At 42.2% G+C, this 20,634-nt stretch overlaps 1 protein-coding gene across 5 annotated transcripts in view; it reads left to right on the top strand.

Annotated features, from left to right (window-relative positions):
* Positions 1–20,634, top strand: part of TBC1D22A (TBC1 domain family member 22A) — a 5,448,426-nt gene that overhangs the window by 1,402,523 nt on the left and 4,025,269 nt on the right. For all 5 annotated transcript variants that reach the window (XM_044088378.1, XM_044088376.1, XM_044088377.1 and 2 more), the window contains exon 5: positions 19,365–19,435. In XM_044088378.1, coding sequence (XP_043944313.1) covers positions 19,365–19,435 — 71 coding nt within the window. The remainder of the gene's footprint in view (positions 1–19,364; positions 19,436–20,634) is intronic.

Raw genomic sequence — 20,634 nt, 5'->3', positions numbered from 1 at the left:
AAAAATATTAAGGAATAATTGATGTGCAAGCATGTAGGATACTGTTGAGTGGATTACTATGTTATTGATGACTGCTACAGTATTTCTTCTAAAAATAAGACAAGAATTGCTGAGTAAGGCACTCACCAAACCAGTTAATTTTTGGTCAGGAATGCTGCAACAATTAGGCAGTACCACATCATTCTTGCTGAGAAAAATCAGTGATTATTCTGAATAGCTGTCATTGCCTTAGCTCTTGTTACTTATTTACAATGCATGTGTTCTATTTACTGTTATCCACATTTGTTATTTAGAGCTTTTGTAGGAGTTGCTAAGAGAAGGCGTTCCTCTCTAAAAGCTGTGAGGAGATGTGTGAGCTGTCATTTATTTTTATATTCTTCAACATGAGACCACTGTAAATGGAGCTTGAGAAGTGGCATGGATTTTCCTTTTGGGAACTTTTGTAATGGTATTGACCAACCTAGGCAATCATACCCATTTTGTATTAACTGCAACGATAATGCTTTACCTCAAAGATCTGCTTTAACATCGGTGTCTCACAAAACCACACTTTTCACAAATATTCAGATTGCTTTCTTGGCCAGTATTCTGAATCATTCGAGTAGTTATTTTCCAGGAATATGAAAAGTATCTATACTGTACCTTTTTTATATCAATTTACCACCATGTGTTAAATGCACGATTAAGTATCAAATCTTATTTGTTGCGGCTATGTTAACCAATGGGATTAGTTAAATTACAGATGTTATGTTGTCCGTATCTCACCTTCGTTCTTGTAGTTTGGATTCGGAGCCGACCTTCGGCTCTGACTCAGCTGCATACTATAGCTCGAGAGGTTTTACTGGCTTGAGGCTAACCCCTATCCCAGCATGCCTAGCAGTAGTTACCTAGATCTCGTGTGCCGCTTGCTGCATCGAGATTGTGGATACTGGCTCAGGCTAAGTATTTTCTCTTTATTATATTTTTGAAGAAAAATATTTGCTCTTATCTAACTTGTTATCAGTAGATGTCCTTCAGTTTTCTACCTTTCCCTATCCCGTCCAACTTGCTTGTTGTGAACTAACCGTTTTCTCTCTGGCCCTTTCCCCCTTTTCTAAACCTGTTTAACTTAGAGGGTTCTTCATTTTTCCTGCCTTTCTTGATATCTATTAAGTTTTAAGGAGTTGCTGTTTAAGTTAGAGGCTCTCCTTAGGAGGGGAGTTCGCTGTTTAACTTAGAGGCTTCCCCCCTTCTCCTCTTTCCTGTCTAAAAAAAAAAAAGGGACTTTTTGTCTGTTTTTGCTAGTTTATCTTGTTAGTAGTGTGTTTTTTGTCTAGCAGGTTTCAAAAAGTGCGATTCGTGCTGCAAAAGATGTCCCTTACGGACGGGCACACGAGTTGCATGTATTGTTTAGGGCCACTTCACTTGCAGGATTCATGTTCTATTTGCCATGCATTTAGTTCATGAGTCCTGCAGGAGCGAAAGAACAAATTGATCTTAAGAGGGTTACTGAAGGGCCCCTTTGATGCTGCTGTGGAAGGGACTCAGCTAGCAAATAAACTGGAAAATCCCAAGCCTTCATCCTCTTCGGCTCCGATTTCAGAACTGTCAAAACAGGAGGACAAGTCACAAGTTAAGTCGGCCCTGACTTTCGGTTCCGACAAGACACTCTCACCTATGGCTCCATTTGTTGTTTTGGAGCCAGTAAGGTCTCATAAGCGATCCAGGTCTCATACCTTGGAACCGGTGTGGTCTGCTCCACAGTCTTCTTTATTACAATCTGTGGCAGGCAGTCACTGGTCTTCAATCCATTCATCTCGGTCATCCAGTAGACTCCCGGTTGATGATGTGTAGAGGGTGGTGAAGAGGCTTCTTAGGACACTAGCATTAGCTAAAATACTTTCAGGCCCATCCCAGATGGAAATGGTGCTGACATCCCAACTAACACCTGTATCAATTCCTCCTCGGACTCTTCTGAGCTCGGAACCGGAGTGTATGGAAGTCGTAGTGGTGGAACCATTGGTTCTGGTAACCTCCTCCGGTCTTTCGGTTCTGACTACCCGATCTCCTCTATACCCCCTTCTGTCAAGGGATCTGGGAGCTGACACTCCCTCATCGGCTCCAAGGGGGGAGGTGTGGCATCGGACCATTGCTGACCCTACTCTCCCTCTCAGAGCTTTGGCGCAGGTCAGCTCTGCTCCTACATCGGCCTTGGAGCCATCACCTTCGATTCGAAGGAGGTCTCCATCTTCTTCGGAGCCGGGGACTCTTTTGGGTCGGGACCGCAATGCCTTCGTGGTGATGAGGAGCATGCTGTCTGGTGAGACACCTCTACCCTCAACTCCATTGGCTCCTCAGCCTTCGGTGCCTGTGTCCACCTCTGAACCAACAGTCCGCCCCAAGCGTAGGGAACCCATGCTCCAGGACCCCCCATTGGGTGATCCCACCTCTTCTGAAACCTCCACTGAGCATTCCTCAGAAGAGGTCCCTTGGAAGAGGACTTGCAAGAGGAAGCATGTGGACCCCCCTGAGTCCTTGACATCAGACACAGACTTGGATGACTCAGAAGGGTTCCCACGGTCCCCCTCTGAAGATGTCTCCTTTTCAGACATCTTAGAAATCCTTAGACAGAGGGGTGACTGGAAGTCCCTTGCCCCTTCTGAAGATGAGTCTGTGTACTTGGATGGATTCGGTTCCTGACCCTCCACCTCTTGGGTATCTCTTCCTTTTGACCCACTATTGCATGTAGCGAGTTGGAAGGCTTGGAGCTATCCAGACACGATGGAACTAGTTCCGCGGAGGTCCAATAAATTCATTACAGCCCCTGAAGAAACTTCATCTGTCCATCCACCGAATAAAGAGTCTGGTACGATGGACAGATATGGGAAGTGTATGTTTTCTTCAGCGACCTATACACTCAGGTTGCTGAACTATTTGTCACTCTTTACAAAGCTTCAAAGGGATGTCTTCAAAGAGTCAGGAGATACCTTACAGGATCCTACAGCTATGGGAGCCTCAGACAAGGCGGCTTCTCAGCTTGCGACCTTGACTTCGGTGGTTAACTCCTCCATGCGGCTAATTCCTTACGCAGCTGATGGGGCAAGCAGGGTAGCAGGCACCGGGGTGGCCTTACGCAGACACTTCTGGATGTGCCTTTGTCATTTTGCAGAGCCCTTCAAGTCTTCCTTTACTAATGCCCGCTTTGTTGGCTTGTCCTTATTCAGGCCTCAGGTAAAATAGACTCTTACCAGGTGTGAACAGGATGGCAAAACTCTCTCTGCCATGGGAGTGCATTTTTCTGCTTCATCTAGGCCCTATCCTAAGGGCCAGAACAGCTGAAAGATGTGGTTCTGGAAATCCCAGGGAGCTTTGCCTGACACACGTGGTGATTTTTTTCCCCCAGGGGCAGAGGGGGAAATAACAGTGGAAGACCCTGGTCGGGGGAGAGTCCTCAGAATCAGGGTGACAGCGATACCTTCACTGGCAGACCCTTTCAGTGGTCCTGAAGGGAAGCCTGACTGTCCTACCCTAGAGACAGTTGGGGGGAGATTATCCTTGTACCCAAAAGCCTGCCAGACAATCACAGAAGATACATGGGTACTATTGATAATATCCGGAGGTTACAATATCCCCTTCTCCCAACTTCCCCGTCAAAAATGCAACACACTATCCCAGATGTTCCACCCAGTCTTCAGAATCAAGCAACACACTATCCCAGATGTTCCACCCAATATTCAGAATCAAGCAAACCTAGAGGTTGAAAGGTTGCTAAGAAAAAGGGTCATTCAGGAAGTAAACGCAGACCACATCTGATCCGGAACTTACTCATGGTTCTTTTTAGTTCCAAAGAAAACAGAGGACTGGAGACCCATATTGGATCTCAGCAGGCTGAACAAATCAGTAAAGAAAACAAAGTTCCGGATGGTAACACTGCAGCCCATTCTTCCCTTTCTGGGACAGGACAATTGGATGTGCTCTATCGTTCTCCAGGATGCGTACTACCACATAAAAACGAGGAGATGGTCAAGGAGATATCTACGCTTCCGGCTGGGAGCCAGTCACTATCAGTTCAGAGCACTGCCCTTTGCTCTCACCACAGCCACCAGGGTGTTCACCAAATGCATGGCAGTAGTTATGGCTCACCTGAGCCATCTAGGATTCCAGGTGTTTCCATATCTAGACGATTGGCTCCTTACTGCCATCACCGAGCATCAGCTAATCAGGGCAAGGGAATCCACAATTCACTCTTCTTCTCAACTAGGGATCACCATAAACTATGAAAAGTCTGCCTTTATAGGGGCAGATTTAGACACAAGGGCTATGGTAACAAAGCTGCCTCAAGAAAGAGTATTAACGATCTGTCGCCAAGTTGCAATGCTATTGATAAAAGAGAGAGTTCAGGCAAGATTTATCCTCAAGGTACTGGGTTCTATGGTAGCGGCAATCACTCTGGTCCCTATGGTTCGCTTCCACATGAGAATTTTGCAGTGGCTCCTCTTTGCACAATGGTCATTCCAGCATTTACCCATGTCACATCAGATTCTGATCATGCAATCCTGCAAAAAGGATCTGAAGTGGTGGCTTCACTCCCCTATGGTAACAATAGGCAGGCCATTTCTACCCCCAACCTGTAGCCACAGTGACCATGGACACTTCCCAGATGGGGGGGCATTATCTTGGACAGACTGTTCGAGAAACTTGGCAGGGACACGAGTACCACTTGCACATCAATGTCCTGGAGATGAGAGTGGTGCTTCTGGCGTTGCAAGCACTTCAGGACTTTCTACCTACAGGCACTATAGCAATTCAGACGGACACTATGTCAGTTGTATGGTTCATCAACAAACAGGGTGGAACCAGGTCTTACCCCTTGTGTCAAGAGGCTCTATGAGTTTGACAATGGGTGATGTCTTCCCAACATTTTCTGGTTGCAATGCACATCCCGGGGAAATCCAACGTGATACCTCAACGGATCCTGGAAACTATCGCCCCATAAGCCTGACTAGCTTGGTCTGCAAAGCTATGGAAAGGATCATCATGGACCTCATAAATAAAGATATTGGGGACCTACAGACACTGGATCCTACCCAGTTCGGCTTTGTTAAGGGCAGATCCTGCCTCTTAAACCTGGTTGATTTCTTTGAAACAGTCACCAAGGCCATTGACGAGGGGAAGGTGGTCCACACAGCCTACCTGGACCTCGCAATAGCCTTCGATACAATACCCCACTCGGGCATTATAGATAAGCTCACCAGCTTAAATATAAACCCCTATGTCACTAGATGGATTGCAAACTGGCTCAAGGACAGAACCCACATGGTTAGAATTGCTGGAGCCATGTCAGACTCAAACCAGTTACAAGTGGTGTCCCACAAGGCTCAGTCCTGGGACCTCTCTTGTTTGGTATATATTTCTCGGAGGTACAGGCCAACATGGAAGGACTGTGGCTGACCAAGTTCGCAGATGACTGCAAACTGGGTGCCATAATCGACTCTCCAGCCGACACAAGCATCCTTCAAAAGGGCCTCATAGAAACAGACAACTGGTGCCAGAGCCATGGCCTCAAGCTAAATGCCAAAAAGTGTATAATCATCCCCTTTGGCAAAAACAAAGTGCCCACAAATTACCACATAGGTGGTAATCCATTAAGTACAGAAGAAGTAATTAGGAACCTGGGGGCCCAAGTTGATAGCAATCTCATTTGACAACCACGTGGCTAAAGTGGTTAGAAAAACATTTTATATAGCCCACCTAATCATGAAGGGATTCACATCTAGATCATGGGAGGTCATCGTGCCTCTTTACTTATCCCTCATCAGGCCCATAATTGAGTACAATGCCCCTTTTGGGATGTACCTTACCAGACACCTGCAGCAACTGGAAAGACCCCAAAAGTACCTCACCAAGAGGATCAAAGGGCTCAAACAGATGCCATATGCTGCCCGGTTAAAGAAACTCCAGCTGTACTCAGTGGCATACCGCCTGTTCAGAGGCAATCTGTGCCTGATATATAAAGCCATGTCCAACCCGGAATTAATGGACATGCTGCACCTCAGAAAATCCAAATCCCATCGAGCTACGCGCTCGAGAGACTTGAACCTCAGCACTGAAATAAATAGGACATGCTGGAGGGACAGATTCATAACCCAGAGGCTCCCTTCACTCTGGAATAAAATCCCAGTCCAGGTTAGGCAGAGTCCCTCATTGACTCTCAAGAGGAATCTTGATGAGTGGATGGGAGATCGTAGGTTTACCCCGGGTATCACTTCTGTGTCACTGTTAGACAGAGGCACAGTATACTAACCTCGAAATAGGGCATAGCAAAATAAATTTAAAATGGGTGGCGAAAGCCAAACACATTCTGGCTAGGCTTATAAATGCCCTAGGGCAGATAGCCTAGTATGAACCTATGAACCTATAGAGGACAAGCTCAGCTGGGCTATTCTGATGCCTCACGAGTGATCCCTGAAGCAGGAAGTTGAGGACTTGATTTTTCACAAATGGGGCCAGCCTTGCTGCAGTCTGTTTGCCACCCCCCTCAACAGCAAATGCAGCAGCTACTTTGCCCTAGTCCCACCACCGGGGCAGTCACCCAGGGATGCACTTGTTCATGATTGGCCCCCAGGACTGCTTTATGCCTTTCCCCTGATCCCCAAGGTTCTTCTGAAAGCATAGTCATTGGGTTGCAAGTTAATCTTCATTGCCCCTTACTGGCCTCATCAAATATGGTTCCCATTCCTTTGGTCTCACTGACAGGGGGAGCCTTGGATCCTGGACCCAGCGCCATATCTCTTGATGCATCAGTCGAGGGCTCTTCATCCTTCCATTCAAACTCTCAAGTTGGCAGCTTGGTTTCTCCACTTTCAGTTTTAGCCAGGCTTCCCGATGTTTCTCCAGTAGTTCAGCACATTTTTATTTCCTCCCATAAGCCCACTACTAGGAAACTTTATGCTAGTAAATGGAAGAGGTTTTCTTGTTGGGCAGGCAAAAATCAGGTTGATCCTTTTACTGCACCCATTTCAAAGATTCTCGAATTTCTTGCTGAAACTTTTGAGCGAGGAGCAGCTGCAGCCACTATCTGGGTTCAGCTAGCTGCCATTTCTAATTTCCTTATGGGAGAAATGGGGTCCAATATCATGTCCCATAGACTATGTAAGGCACTCCTAAGAGGTGCTACTCTCTTAAGCCCTCCAATAAGAGAACCTCTCCCTCCCAGGATCTAAATTTAGTTTTAGATGCTCTGATTCTTCCCCCCTTTGAACCATCTGCTTCTTGTCCGTTCAAATTTCTGACTTGGAAGACCTTTTTCTTGGTTGCAATTACCTCAGCTAGAAGGGTTTCAGAATTACAGGCCTAATCTATTTGTCCCCCTTACTTGATTTTCCATAAAGATTGGGTTTCTCTCAGAACCAGCCCCTCTTTCTTACCCAAGGTATGTTCTGGCTACAATTTAAATCAATCCCTTGAGCTTCCTGTTTTCTTCCCCAATCATGGTAACAAGGCAGAGTATAAGCTTCATCAATTGGGCGTTCATAGACAGTTACGTTTCTATCACAGGACCAAGGACTTCAGAAAATCTGACCAATTGTTCATATCCTTTGCGGACAATAAAAAAGGTTGTGCAGTCTCAAAGGTGACTTTATCTAAGTGGCTTTCAGACACTATAAAACATGTCTATGATTTGTGTAAACAAAAACTTCCAGGGAAAATTAAAGGGCACTCAACAAGGGCCTTCGCTACCTCTATTGCTTTTCAAGCCAGACTGCCTTTGGATTCGATCTGTGCGGCAGCTACATGGGCTAATTCCCATACCTTTATCACTCATTACAAAGTAGATTTGGCCTCCCACAACAGGGCATCCTTTGGTTCCACGGTCATGAAGAGTTTTTTCCAGTGAGCCACCCAAGAATCAGGTGCTGGGGACGCTGTCCCAAACAGCAAGAATGAAGGCGAGATATGGACAACATAACATGAAGAAGTTATGTACTCACCATAATGTTCCATGTTTGTTGTCCTTGATCTCGCCTTCCTTCTTGCGTCCCCCCTCCTTCCCCCTTCCTGGAGGATCGAGAGAAATTCCTTGTTTTTTATTGGTTATACTATCTGAGTTTCCCTTTTACCATACCTTTTGGTTAGTCCTAGTCTTCCATTCTTACTCTTGCGGATGGTTTACACCTTTATACGTAGGTGTCCTGTGATATGTAAAATAGAGTATACCTTTTTCGAATTGTATGGTCTAGTACTGGGTTATCACAAACGAGATCTGGGTAACTACTGCTAGGCATGCTGGGATAGGGGCTAGCCTCGAGCCAATAAAAGCCCTCAAGCTATTATATGCGGCCGAGTCGGAGCCGATGTTCGGCTCTGAACCCAAACAGCAAGAAGGAAGGCGAGATCAAGGACAACAAACATGGAACGTTATGGTGAGTACATAACTTCTTTTTTTGTAAGAAGAAGTGAAATGTATAGGAAGCATTTGGAAAAAAAGATAGATACAGAGAGCATTTTCCCTTCTGTTTGTTTTTTCCGTAGCGGAATGAAATGCAGCATCTGGTGTTACTGATGCTCCAATCATTAGCATTTCTGTTCTTCAAAACCTAAATGGCTTGTGAGTCTTAGTGACTTGAGATGGCAGTCAGAGATGATGTTAAAGATCCATATTCTCAAAAGAAAAAAAAACTATTACTCATTTAGAAGTCTTCAAAAGTATCTATTGATTGGAGCATGTGGAGTCCTGTTGTTAAGCCGGACTAAGAAAACACAAATTAAGATGGCATGCAGTTCACATACCTTTTTAAGAATATTTTCATCACTTTTAGATGCACGCTGGAAATGTTTGAGAAGAATGCTGCATGCTGATCATAGAAAAGCAAATTATGCTGTCATTTCCAGGCAACTGATTAAACACACATTTTCAGTAGCACTTACACTGCATTCTTGTGTTTGGAGTGTCAGCTGGCTTATTATTTCAGAAAACAAATGTGTTAATGAAGATGTTGTGCTCTTAGAATATTCGCAAAGGAAATAGAAGTGATTGAATGTTGTGGATGTGCCTAAAGGAACGCAAAGTAAATGCTAATATAACTGACAAAAATGCAGTTTATAAAGGCATCTGTCTGACATAAACAGTAGAATGAAAAGTTAAACATCCTGTAATTGAGGCCCATAGGATAAATGTAAATGATCCCTAAAGGACATACCAGTATTTCAGCTACATGGTTTCTGAATGTCCAGGAATAAGCATAATGCTACTACAGTGTGTACAACATTGATAAAGAAAGCACCCACTGGATGGGATCAGACATAGTGGTCCGTGTTAAATCTAATAGTAAATGGGCTGTCATTTTACTTGCATCTGTCTAATATCAATTCCACTGTAATCCATTATTTTGTAGTAGTTGCACCGCACATACAAGTGCCATTCCTCCAGCTAGTGTAGTTGAGGCTACACTTTAACAGAATCAACTTTAATCACATCTAATTCTTCAAAAACCAAAGTTATGACTTCTACTTATTATACAAAGCATTCAGTTAGACCCCAAAGTTTGAATTTCTTAACAGGTAAAAAGTAAATTTATAGTATTCCTGATGAAACCATCTTCAAGTAAGCAAACAGAAAATGTTCCTATTTTTCACAGCTTTATAGTACCACTAAGCTAAAACCAAGTTAAAAGTGGGATGTAGTGACTACAGACTGCCAATAATTTCTTGTATAACAGTTGGAAATCCTCTTACTGCTGTGTCTTTGTTCAATAGAAAAGTCTTTTCAGCACCTCCAACCTTTTTAGGTAAGTCTTCAGGAATGGAGCACAGGCTATTGTTCAATTTGTTGATACTTTGTTGAAGTATATTCTAGCAGTGGAACTGAGATGAATATCAGATGCATGCATTCTATGAGCACATTTTTGTGTTTTTAAAAAAAATGAGAGAGAAAGAGGTTGATTGTGTGTGTGTGTACTTATAAATAAATTCAAAACATGGGGATCATATACATAAAGATAGATCATAACTCTTCAAAGTACCTATCAGTTGAATTAAATATGACCAGGAAGTCATCTTTCATATCATTGAGCGCATATTGCTAAAATTTAAGCTGTTGAATAAATTAATCATACAGATATGATTAATTAAACATTTAAAACAAAACATAAAGAAACAAACTGAATCATTTGCAAACTCCAAAAAAGAATAATAATCTTAATGTGTGGCAGATGTTAAAGTGGTTTATGCTTCATAAAATTAGGATCATAGGAAGTTACTAGGCTATTGGCCCTGAGGCCCTTACAAGTCTAGCCAAGAATGTAGTCATGTTCCAACAAGTCAGCAGCCTATGCCACTGTCCAGCAGGGACATAGGCGGAATCCCAGGGGTGTGTTTTGTGTTCCCCATCCAGTTGTCCAGGTTGCGCTTAAAAAGCTTTAATGAGGTACTCTGCCTTACGTGGAGAGGGAGTCTATTCCACAAAAGGGGGAGTTTCTGGGACACAAATCTGTCATGCCAACAAGTCCTGTTGATGTCACAGACTAGGTTGAGGTCTTGCGTGTGGGTTACTCAAATGGAGCTAGACTTGCACGTATGCAGCAGTCCCATCAGGGCTGGGTCTGAGATTGCTTTTTATACCAGACAGAGGTCACCTCTGAGGAGTCTGTAGGAGGCTGAGTAGAGGGACAGGGCTTTTAGCATATTTGTGTAGGGTAGATGCTTGAGGCCCTAGAGTCACCTAGTGAGGAATCTCTGTGGTCTCTCCAGCTGCTGCATGTGCTTTGTAAGGTACATGCCGAAAGGGGCATTGTATTCAATAATCGGTCTTATAAGGGAAGAATATAGGGATGTTATGACCACCTTTTTCCTGGATGAGATACCCTTAATAATGAGGTGGGCCATGTAGAAAACTTTCCGTACAACGGAGGCAATATGATGGTCAAAAGTCAATTTGCTACCAACCTGGGTTCTCAAGTCCCTCACAACTGATTGCATGCTTAATGCCCTGTTATCCATGTCATAATTTGTGGGGAGGTCCTTCTCCCTGAGAGGGATGCTGATGCATTTTTGGCATTCAGTTTGAGGCCATGTTTCTGGCACCAGTCATTTGTTTGGGTGAGACTCTCTTGGAGGATGTCCACATCACTAAGGGAATTGATGACAGCACCCAGCTTGCAGTCATCTGAAAACTTGGTCAGCCATAGCCAACTAGATTTGGCCCGCACCTCTGAGAAGTATATCCCAAGCAACAGAGGCCCCAAGACCGATCCCAGGGGTACACCACTTGTTACTGGGCTACTGCTTGAGGTGGCTTCCCCTATTTTGACTAGGTGGGTTCTGTCAGTGAGCTTGTTTGCTACCCATCTGGTAACATATGGATTGATGCCTATTTGAGTGAGTTTATCTGTTATACCTGAGTGGGGAATAGTATCAAAGGCCTTGGCCAGGTCAAGGTAGGCGGTTTGCACCATCTTCCCCTCGTCTATGGCCTTAGTGACTGTCTCAAAGAAGTCAACAAAATTTAACAAGCATGACCTTCCCTTGACAAAACCAAACTGTGCAGGATCAAGTGCCTGGAGGTCGCCAATGTCCTTGCTAATGAGGTCCATGATAATACACTCTATGGCCTTGCAGATCAGGATAGTTAGGCTGATGGGTGTATAATTTCCTGGATTGATGGACGCTCCACCTTTGTGCAAAGGGATAACAGTAATTGTCCTCTACTCAGATGGGACGAAGCTGGTACTCAGGCTTTGGTTGAATAGCATGCCTAATGGTGCTGCAAGTTCCTGCCTGAGTTCATGTAGGATGCAGCCTGGGATGTTATTGGGTCCCATGGAGGCTGTATTTTTTGCCTGTGAGAGGGCAGTGATGACTTGCTCCATAGAGATAAGGAAAGGGGACACTTACTGGGGATGTCCTGTTTTACTGATGGGGGGAGGGGGGGCAGAGGAGTGAAGTTTTCACTGAACCTCTCTGCCAGCAGGTTGGGTATATCTACAGGGTTTGTGTATGTGGTGCCCTTAACCACCAGTTCTGAGCAGATCTGGGTGCTTCCCTTGAGATTGCGAACATATGTGAAGAAAGCCTTATGATTGTCTTTAGTAGATGTGGCCAGTTTGGACTCAAAGTTTGCTTTGGAGGATTTCACTAGTGCTCTTATTTGCTTGTTCAGGCTAAGGAAAGAGTACTCCCAATTAGACACCTGCTCCTTCTTTGTCCTGGACGGCAATTTTTTTCCTTGTATTATAGAGTTTGCTTATTGTAGATGTCCACCAGACAGGTTTACTGTTCCTTGAGGAGGAGGATTTTGCCCTGTCTGGTATTCCTGATTCCATGCAGCTATATAAATGCTGATATAGTACTTTGGTACTTTTGGTTTATATAATTGAATCATACATTTTACTTATTTATTTATTTTTACCGTATTTAGTGATGTCTAAACAGATAATACGCATGTTAGCTTATGCATTTTTCTGATGTTTAAGTGAAGTCCAAAAGTTGAATATGAATACTAATTTCACTATTTCTAAGTCAGAGAATATGAGGGCAGTGTAGTAAGACATAAACCAACAGATCTAGTTAGACTTGCAGGTACCATAGTTGAGTCTTGACCCTGTGAAAAACCACTCTGTTCTTTAAAGCTGCTAAGATTGCTTTGAGAGATCCTTTGGTACCATGTAAGCCTGCTTAAAGCAAACCATACTTGTTCACATAATGGGGGGGGGGCATGTGTTACCACTAAAGCTTTGCATTAGGCAGTATACACAATGGTAATGCTGTGCTTTAGAATGTCTATGTTGCCAGTACCCTTGGTTGTAAATTTTTCTTGTCAGTGCGTTGGCTTAAGACTGTTTTTTTTTTTCTTTCTCTTGTTTTGAAAAGTAATAATCCTTTCCCCTCTTTCTCTTGTTTTGAAAAGTAATAATCCTTTCCCCACATAGTGCCATGTAATTTTGCTTAGCATGAGCCAGTTTACCTCTGTTCAAGGGAAGCTGCATATATTACCCATAATACTTTGAGGTCTGTGCAGCACTATTATTTTTATTAATCATTTTGACTGAGACAAGTACATGCAATGAATGAAGATGGTTGGAAATGATCATGTATGTATAGGACTGAGAAAACAGAGCAGTTCAACTCTCTCTTTTTTGTAGAGTATATATTGCTGCGAGGTTACATCGACACTGAGAATGCTCCCAGAGTTTTGTGGAAGTTACAAAATGAAGAAACGTTGCAAATTGTTGTGTTTGGAACTATAAAATTAGTCAGTACTCTGGCAGGTATTTCTAGATTTAGAAGGAAGGTAGCACTTAAGGCAGTTCTGTTGCTTGAATGGGAGTTATTGTTTTGAAATCTGGTAGGAGGGCTTTTCACAGCCTGGGAGCAGCAAGTTTTTAAGTCCTGTCCTGTCCATAGAGGCCTTGTGTTATGTAGGAACATTTAGCCTTAGTTCCTCCATAGAATCTAGTGTTCTAGTGGGTTTATATACAGAGAGTAGGCCCATTAAACGTTTACATGGGTCCTCTAATAATTTGCATGCTCCAAACAGTTGGAATAGTGTAACCATGGCTGACAACCTATCTTCTTTAAGAGCTGTTGAAAATCACAGTGATGATCTCTGAGATTAGCACCACTTGCATGTTTGGCTACCCTGCAATAGATGAGATCATCTGGAGGCCATTAGGCAATGTTGTCACAATTTGGGTGTCAAAGAGAAATATGAACTGGGCAGTATAGAAAAACAGTGCTCCAATTTAAATCAGTCATTTTTTTTATTATGACAGCAGTATTGGCATATTTGTTAATGGACGTGAGATCCCAGATATTTTTCTTTGCTTACCATTTCATTGGTAGCAGTATCTAAAGAAGTAGTCATCATCATCATCCTCATCATCTTTCAGCTGTTCCTGTTAGGGGTTGCCACAGCAGATCATCTGTTTCCATTTCTTCCTGTCCTCTGCATCTTGCTCCGTCACACCAACCACCTGCATGTCCTCTCTCACCACATCCATAAACCTTATCTTAGGCCTTCCTCTTTTCCTGTTACCTGGTAGTTTAATCCTTAGCATCTTTTTCCAAATGTTCTCAGCATCCCTCCTCAGCACATGTCCAAACCAACGTAATCTTGCCTCTCTGGCTTTGTCTCCAAACCTTCCAACCTGGGCTGACCCTCTAATATACTTATTCCTAATCCTGTCCACCCTTGTCACACCTAGTGCAAATCTTAACATCTTTAACTCTGCCACATCCAGCTCTAACTCCTGCCTTTTTGTCAATGCCACTGTCTCCAACCCATATAACATAGCTGGTCTCACTACCCTCTTGTAGACCTTTCCTTTCACTCTTACTGGTACTCATCTGTCACAAATCACTCCTGACACTTCTCCACCCACTCCATCCTGTCTGTACTCTCTTCTTCACCTCTCTTCCACACTCACCTTTACTCTGAACTGTTGATCCCAAGTATTTAAACTCATCCACCTTCACCATCTCTACTCCTTGCATCCTCACCATTCCTCTATCCTCCCTGTCATTTACACACATCTATTCTAAGTCCTGCTGACCTTCATTCCTCTTCTCTCTAGAGCATATCTCCATCTCTCCAGGGTCTCCTCCACCTGTTCCCTACTCTCACTACAGATCACAATGTCATCTGCAAACATCATAGTCCACGGGGACTCCTGTCTGATCTCGTCTGTCAACCTGTCCATCACCATTGCAAATAAGAAAGGGCTCAAAGTTGATCCTTGATGTAATACCACCTCCACCTTAAACGCATCCATCACTCCCACCGTAGACCTTACCACTGTCACACTACCCTCGTACATATCCTGTACCACTCTTACATACTTCTCTGACACTCCCGACTTCCTTATACAATACCACAACTCTTCTCTATGCACCCTGTCATATGCTTTCTCTAAGTCTACAAAAACACAATGCAACTTATTCTGACCTTCTCCATCAACACTCGTAGTGATGCTCAGTAATTTCCCCTTTTTGGGTTCACTTAGAAAACCATCTCTATTATATTTTCTGGATTCAGGTGAATGCTCTGTCTTGCTAAATGTTCCTCTGTTCGAAAGAGGCCTGAAATAGAGAATGGATCAATTAAATTTCTGGAACATGGTGTGTGTAATGCAGTAATGTGCTGTCAACACCCAACATAACACAACTGGTGCCATTTTTCCTGTGGTGGTGGTTATAAAATTGTCTAGAACTATATGTTTATAGGTAATTATGAGGCATGAGGTCCAGGAGATCATTGAAGATTATAGCCCAGTTTCACAGTTGCCCCAGAACACTGTCTTAAGTGACTTGTTCAGATTCACCCAGTAGACAAATGGGAGTATGAGGAAGTTAAACCCTCGACTACATAAAGCAGCTTGTTAACAGCTCATAACCATAATAATACTCTGTGCTAATTGTCAGGCATAACACTTAAACTAATAATTTGGGATAACTTGCTACTACAGAAGTTGGTTCTCGTTGGTGCCACTACAGTTATCTCACTGAGTCCTTCCAAAGATATCATTATTGATCCAAGTAAACTCTGTAATAACAGTTGTAGCAATGACATGATATATTGTCTCAAATTCCTTGGACAAATAAAAGAAGATGATTTAGTGGTCTGTACATCATCTCATTGGATGATCTTGTCATTACTGGCTGGCTGGGAGCACGACAGCCTCAGTGAGTTAGGGGTAGAACCTTTGAGGGGAAAATATTTGAAGTTGCCAAGCTCTATGATTTACTTTTAAGGAGTAGTTTTTACTATCCAGTAGGATGAGGTGTCAAGGGACTGTTGTCCTGGGAAAGGTGAGGGACAACTATTCTGAACCATTTGATTTAGTGTCTTCAGCCCCAGAACTCCTGTTCAAATAAGTATGCCTACTGTCTTTAACAGTCTGATCTCAGACCTGCTTTGTTTAACCCTGTTGGTTCCGAAAGACATTTATAGCATATTCTGCATGGTCAGAGTTGCCCATTTTTCTCTATTTTTGGATAGGTAAGGTAGATGTATTTTTTTTGTACTTGACAGTTGACTGGTTATGTGAACTAATCAAATTACTCTTTTCAGCTATCATCTGTGCTAAGGCAGCAAATAAATCAGTAATACCTATAGTCTTGGTACAGTTGAAGCAAATATTATGATACATAAAATGCAAGCATCTGAGACAGGGCTCCATATAGGTAAAAAACAATAAATGTTACAATGTGAAAAAGTAGATTGAGTTCATAAAGAGGAAAGCAACAGAGTTGTATTGAACCCTTGCCACGGACACACATTCCAGTTGTCCCAGAGAAGTCAGCTTGATGGTCTTTTGCTTCAACAGAAAGTCCACCTGCCCCCTCCAACACTTTCTGAATACAGTTTTCTTATCAGACTGTGAAGAAGGTAAAAAAAAGTAATGGCCACAGTAATGTATTTTACCTTAGTAGACAAATACAATGCCTTCTACTCCCCTCTCCCAACTTGCCCAGTGTCAATATCATTCAACATTGCTAGTATAAATGCCCTGTGTGTTCACGTACATTCTGCCTTTAGCCAATGTGTACCACTGATATCAACTTGTGAAAGAGATAAGTGTAGCCACAGGAATGTATTGTTTTTATGCACGAATGGGTCTTCCCACACCCAGAAGAAATCATATTAGTAGTCGTTTCAGTACTTTTTTTTGCTTTTGCACACAGATTATCTTCCCTCCTTCCCCTTCACAAATATAATTGCCACAGTAATATATTTTCACTTGCTTATGCCATTCAAATCACAGGCATCTCTAACTCCAAATATGATCACTGTAATGGTGAAATGGAAATGAATGGATCAGTAATAGTCTGGATATCAATAGCTGATCTACAGAAGTTGGGGAAAATGTATAAAATATATAATGCTTGCTAACAACTTTCACAGGGAAGGTCATGGTGTGTTTACAATATGTTTCTTTTTACTTCTAAGAAGTTTTTTGGAGAAATTAATATGATTCAGTATTACTTGCCTTTAGTTTCTTTTGAAAAAAATTGTAATAGTAAATGTGTGATAACCGAGCATTGAAAATAAGATTTTTAAGGCTCTAAATGAAGATTGTTCCTCATAATGAGGTACAGTTGAAATGTATACTTTTGTGAGAAGTAGTTAAATGACATTATGCACTTTTAACATTACCTACAGACTTATCTGGCACCTGATAGTTTTTCTCTCATAGGTCATTTTATAAAAACTGACTCAGATGATCAGGAGTGTCTGCTCCTGTTGACACCCAGTAAGACTAATGTTGGCTGCTCTGGGCATCCAGTCTCTAGCATTTATCTCACAGACATTTGTTCATTTACTGATTACCTGCTTTAGCCTAATCAGGCAACCAGAGTAAGTATCTGATGTGACTTGAACTAAAAGAGAACATTTACAGCCTGCAAGTCTGGTCTGAATCAGATACTTAAAGTACGTCTGGCTGTGCTAGTTCCAGGCTTATTGGTTTTGATGGCCCATAAACCCAAACGGAGCTTGTATTTAGGCTCAGGCTTTGCTTGAGCTGTATCTGTCATGCCCACCACTGACTAGAACAGAACATTGCCTAGCTCATGATAAGAGACTATATAAAGAGAACAAAAAGGAGAGAGAAGTAGCTGGCATAGTGTTAAGATTAGAAGGTAAAGTGAACTGAGGAGAGGTACCAGAAGGTAACAGAAGGCATAGCTCTCAGTTGTTGCTAATTTTATAGGACATCTTGATTTTTGCCTCATAATAGAAGATTACAGTCAGCGAGTAACATCAGACATTAGAGTTCCGTACACTGCATTGTTCTGAAAATGCATGTAGATGCAAAACCTGTTGGTCTGTTAACTATTTAAACTGAATTGGAATAATAATTAAAATTGTCTGTCATTTGTGGCCTTTGTCTCCCATTATTTGTTGACTTTATCCTTGGTTCTTAAGCAAAAAAAAACAAAACATGTAGAGCTATGATAAGAGGTGAACTGAGGAGAAGGTAATGGGTGGTGGAGTGAAAACAGTATGAGCAGGAGCACAAATAAATGCTCACATAAATGAATGCAAGAAACCTCAGAGTGAAGGAACATAAAAGGAAAGGAATTTGAACAAGTGGGAATAGATAGGCCTAAGGGTAAGAGAAAATTAGAAATGGAGTGTAGGAGATGAGTTAATTGAACAAACACAAACAGAAGGTGACCAACTAAATTCAGGCAACATGACATTATCAGTGGCTTCAGCGAAACAGATTTGCGAACTGTGCAGGCAGTACCCAGTTGTATAGCTTTTCTTCAACAGACCCAAATCAGCTCATATTTGTATAGTGCCTTACAGATCTGTTTTCTTAATTGTTGTCATGTATGCCATATTTACTTGCTGCATTGTGTTCTAGCTAATACTGAAACTGAAGCTGATGTTGATGACTTCACTATCGCTTTGTTGGTGTTGTACATGTCTTTTAGTGGTCTGCCAGCATAACTAGTATTTAACTCCTTTACCTACAGCTATTGCATTTTGTTATTAAGAAAAAACAGGAGGTAGTCGGAAGGTGAATTTGGTAGCAAATACAAATGCTGAGATGTAAACTACACTGTTTTTTTCTCTCTGCAGATTGTTATTCATCACTTTGCCTTCCTTAGCTTGCTCTATTTGCAGAACCATGATAGTTCTCGCACTTGATTGTTAATGCCCTTGTTGAGCTCTAAACTTTTGGCTGGGTAACTATCAGATTGCATCACCTCATTAATACTTTTTTATTATCTGAATTCCTTTTTTCAGCTGTGATACATGTTTGCTTCAAAACTGTATTTTACATTAAAAAATGTGCTGTACATGTCGTGTCAGGACTGGGTGTTTGGTTTTCAGGTGTGACATACAAGATACAACCATAGTAAAATGAGGTTTATATTTGATATGTGTAACAAGGGCATGGGATAGTGGCTGTCAAAATGTCAAAGGACAGGGTGTTACGAAATGTGACTTCTCTGAAGGGTTTTATTGTGACTTTATCCACCAACTCCATGGATATGATGATAAACTGACTGCAGCCTTAATGACCTGGTGTGAGTGGGCCTGAGCACTGAAAGAACTGATGAGGAGGGAAGTTGAGAATGAGTGGTTGAGCCCAACTTGTTTATTGTGGGAGGATTAAGGTGGTACAGCCCCCTTACTGTATTATTGCATCTACTAGTGAACTACGTGGCTTGTAATTTATAGGCCAAGTTGTATGTGTGTAGTAGCTATCAGGACACACATGCAAAAGCATTTATGTGCCCAATAGAAGGCTTAGCAGGCCCTCATGTAATGTGTTTAGTGTGGGCTTAAGGTTGAAACAAAGTTGGATAATGGAATGACTGTTGCTAGGGTGTTAATATTGATTCATTATAAATATGGTTTGTATTTATTACAGATGAAATACGGAAATTAAGCTGGTCTGGAATTCCTAAACAAGTTCGTCCAATAACATGGAAACTTCTCTCTGTAAGTTTTGGCATTTATGCATATGCTGCTTGCAATTTTTTTTAAATTAATATATTTTATTACCTGCAACTTTTTGCACAGTTCCTTCTTTGACAAACTCCAGTTTTCCATTTATGGCTTTAGGAAAGAAACTATTTCTGGACTTGTTGATTTTTAGGCACAGCAGTTTCAAGCATGTGAATGGATATTACTTTTTGATATTTTAGATTAAATTGTAGTGAAACATTTAAGATAGTCTGGCTGTCTTCAGCAGTGTTTTGTATTATTTCCTTTGCTATGTTTGAAGATTTCAGTGCAAATGACTCTCTCTCGCTCTCTTTCATGCTGATCTGGCCATATGTCGAATTTTCTTTTTACTACATATGTAGCTGCCGTCTTCCTGTCAGTCACCATCTTTCATCCACAACTCCAAGCTGTTGCCTCAGCCACTGAGGTCTGATAAAAAAGTACCCATTTGGATTACTCACCCATTCTCCCTGGTACTGGTCAAGTTATTTGTGTGCTGAAGTCAAATTCCTCCCCCACAGAACCATCAGCTAGGCATTCCCAGGACATCTTCAATGCACATTTGGGTTTCACAGATGTGTCTAACTCCCTGGCTGCCTGAGCCAATTCATCACCCAGTAGTAATCAGCTGACAGTTAGTCTCCTCTCCCTCAACCTAAGTGTTCAGGACATGTTGACCTTATGTCTGATGATACGATAATAAATTCAGTCAGTTATCACCAGCCCAGTATGCTGTTTTCCCAAGTATAATTGTGAACAGTCTTGTGTTTGAGTGTGGTGCTTGTTATGGAAAATCCATGATTAGCACTGATATGCAGTAACTGGTTGCCTCTCAGGTTCATATCAGGCTGGTAATTTCTCCTCGTAACTTTCACCTAGTATTTCTGTCATTTCCTGAGTGAGTGTTGAAATCTGTCATTAGAAACACCATCAGTAGTAGATGATATTGCAGTGACAATACACCCACATTTCCCAAAAGAACTGAGTACTCTGCATAGCTTTTTACCTTTGTCCATATCACAGTTATATTGAGGTATAATGCTGACATTTTCTGCCAGAATTTCCACCTGCACAGCCTGTTTGGGGAGATGGGGGTAACAAATATCCACAGTCATAGCTCTGTTTGGGGGGAGGGGGGGGTAACTAATATCCACAAACATAGCTGGGACCATAGGGCTGAGCCCAGTGAATTG

The sequence above is a fragment of the Protopterus annectens genome, chromosome 11.part0, assembly GCF_019279795.1.
Source record: "Protopterus annectens isolate FY-2018-M chromosome 11.part0, PAN1.0, whole genome shotgun sequence".
In the NCBI taxonomy this organism is placed as follows: domain Eukaryota; kingdom Metazoa; phylum Chordata; order Ceratodontiformes; family Protopteridae; genus Protopterus; species Protopterus annectens.
Note: the sequence above shows the minus strand (reverse complement) of the source record. Positions and strands in the feature narration are given on the sequence as shown.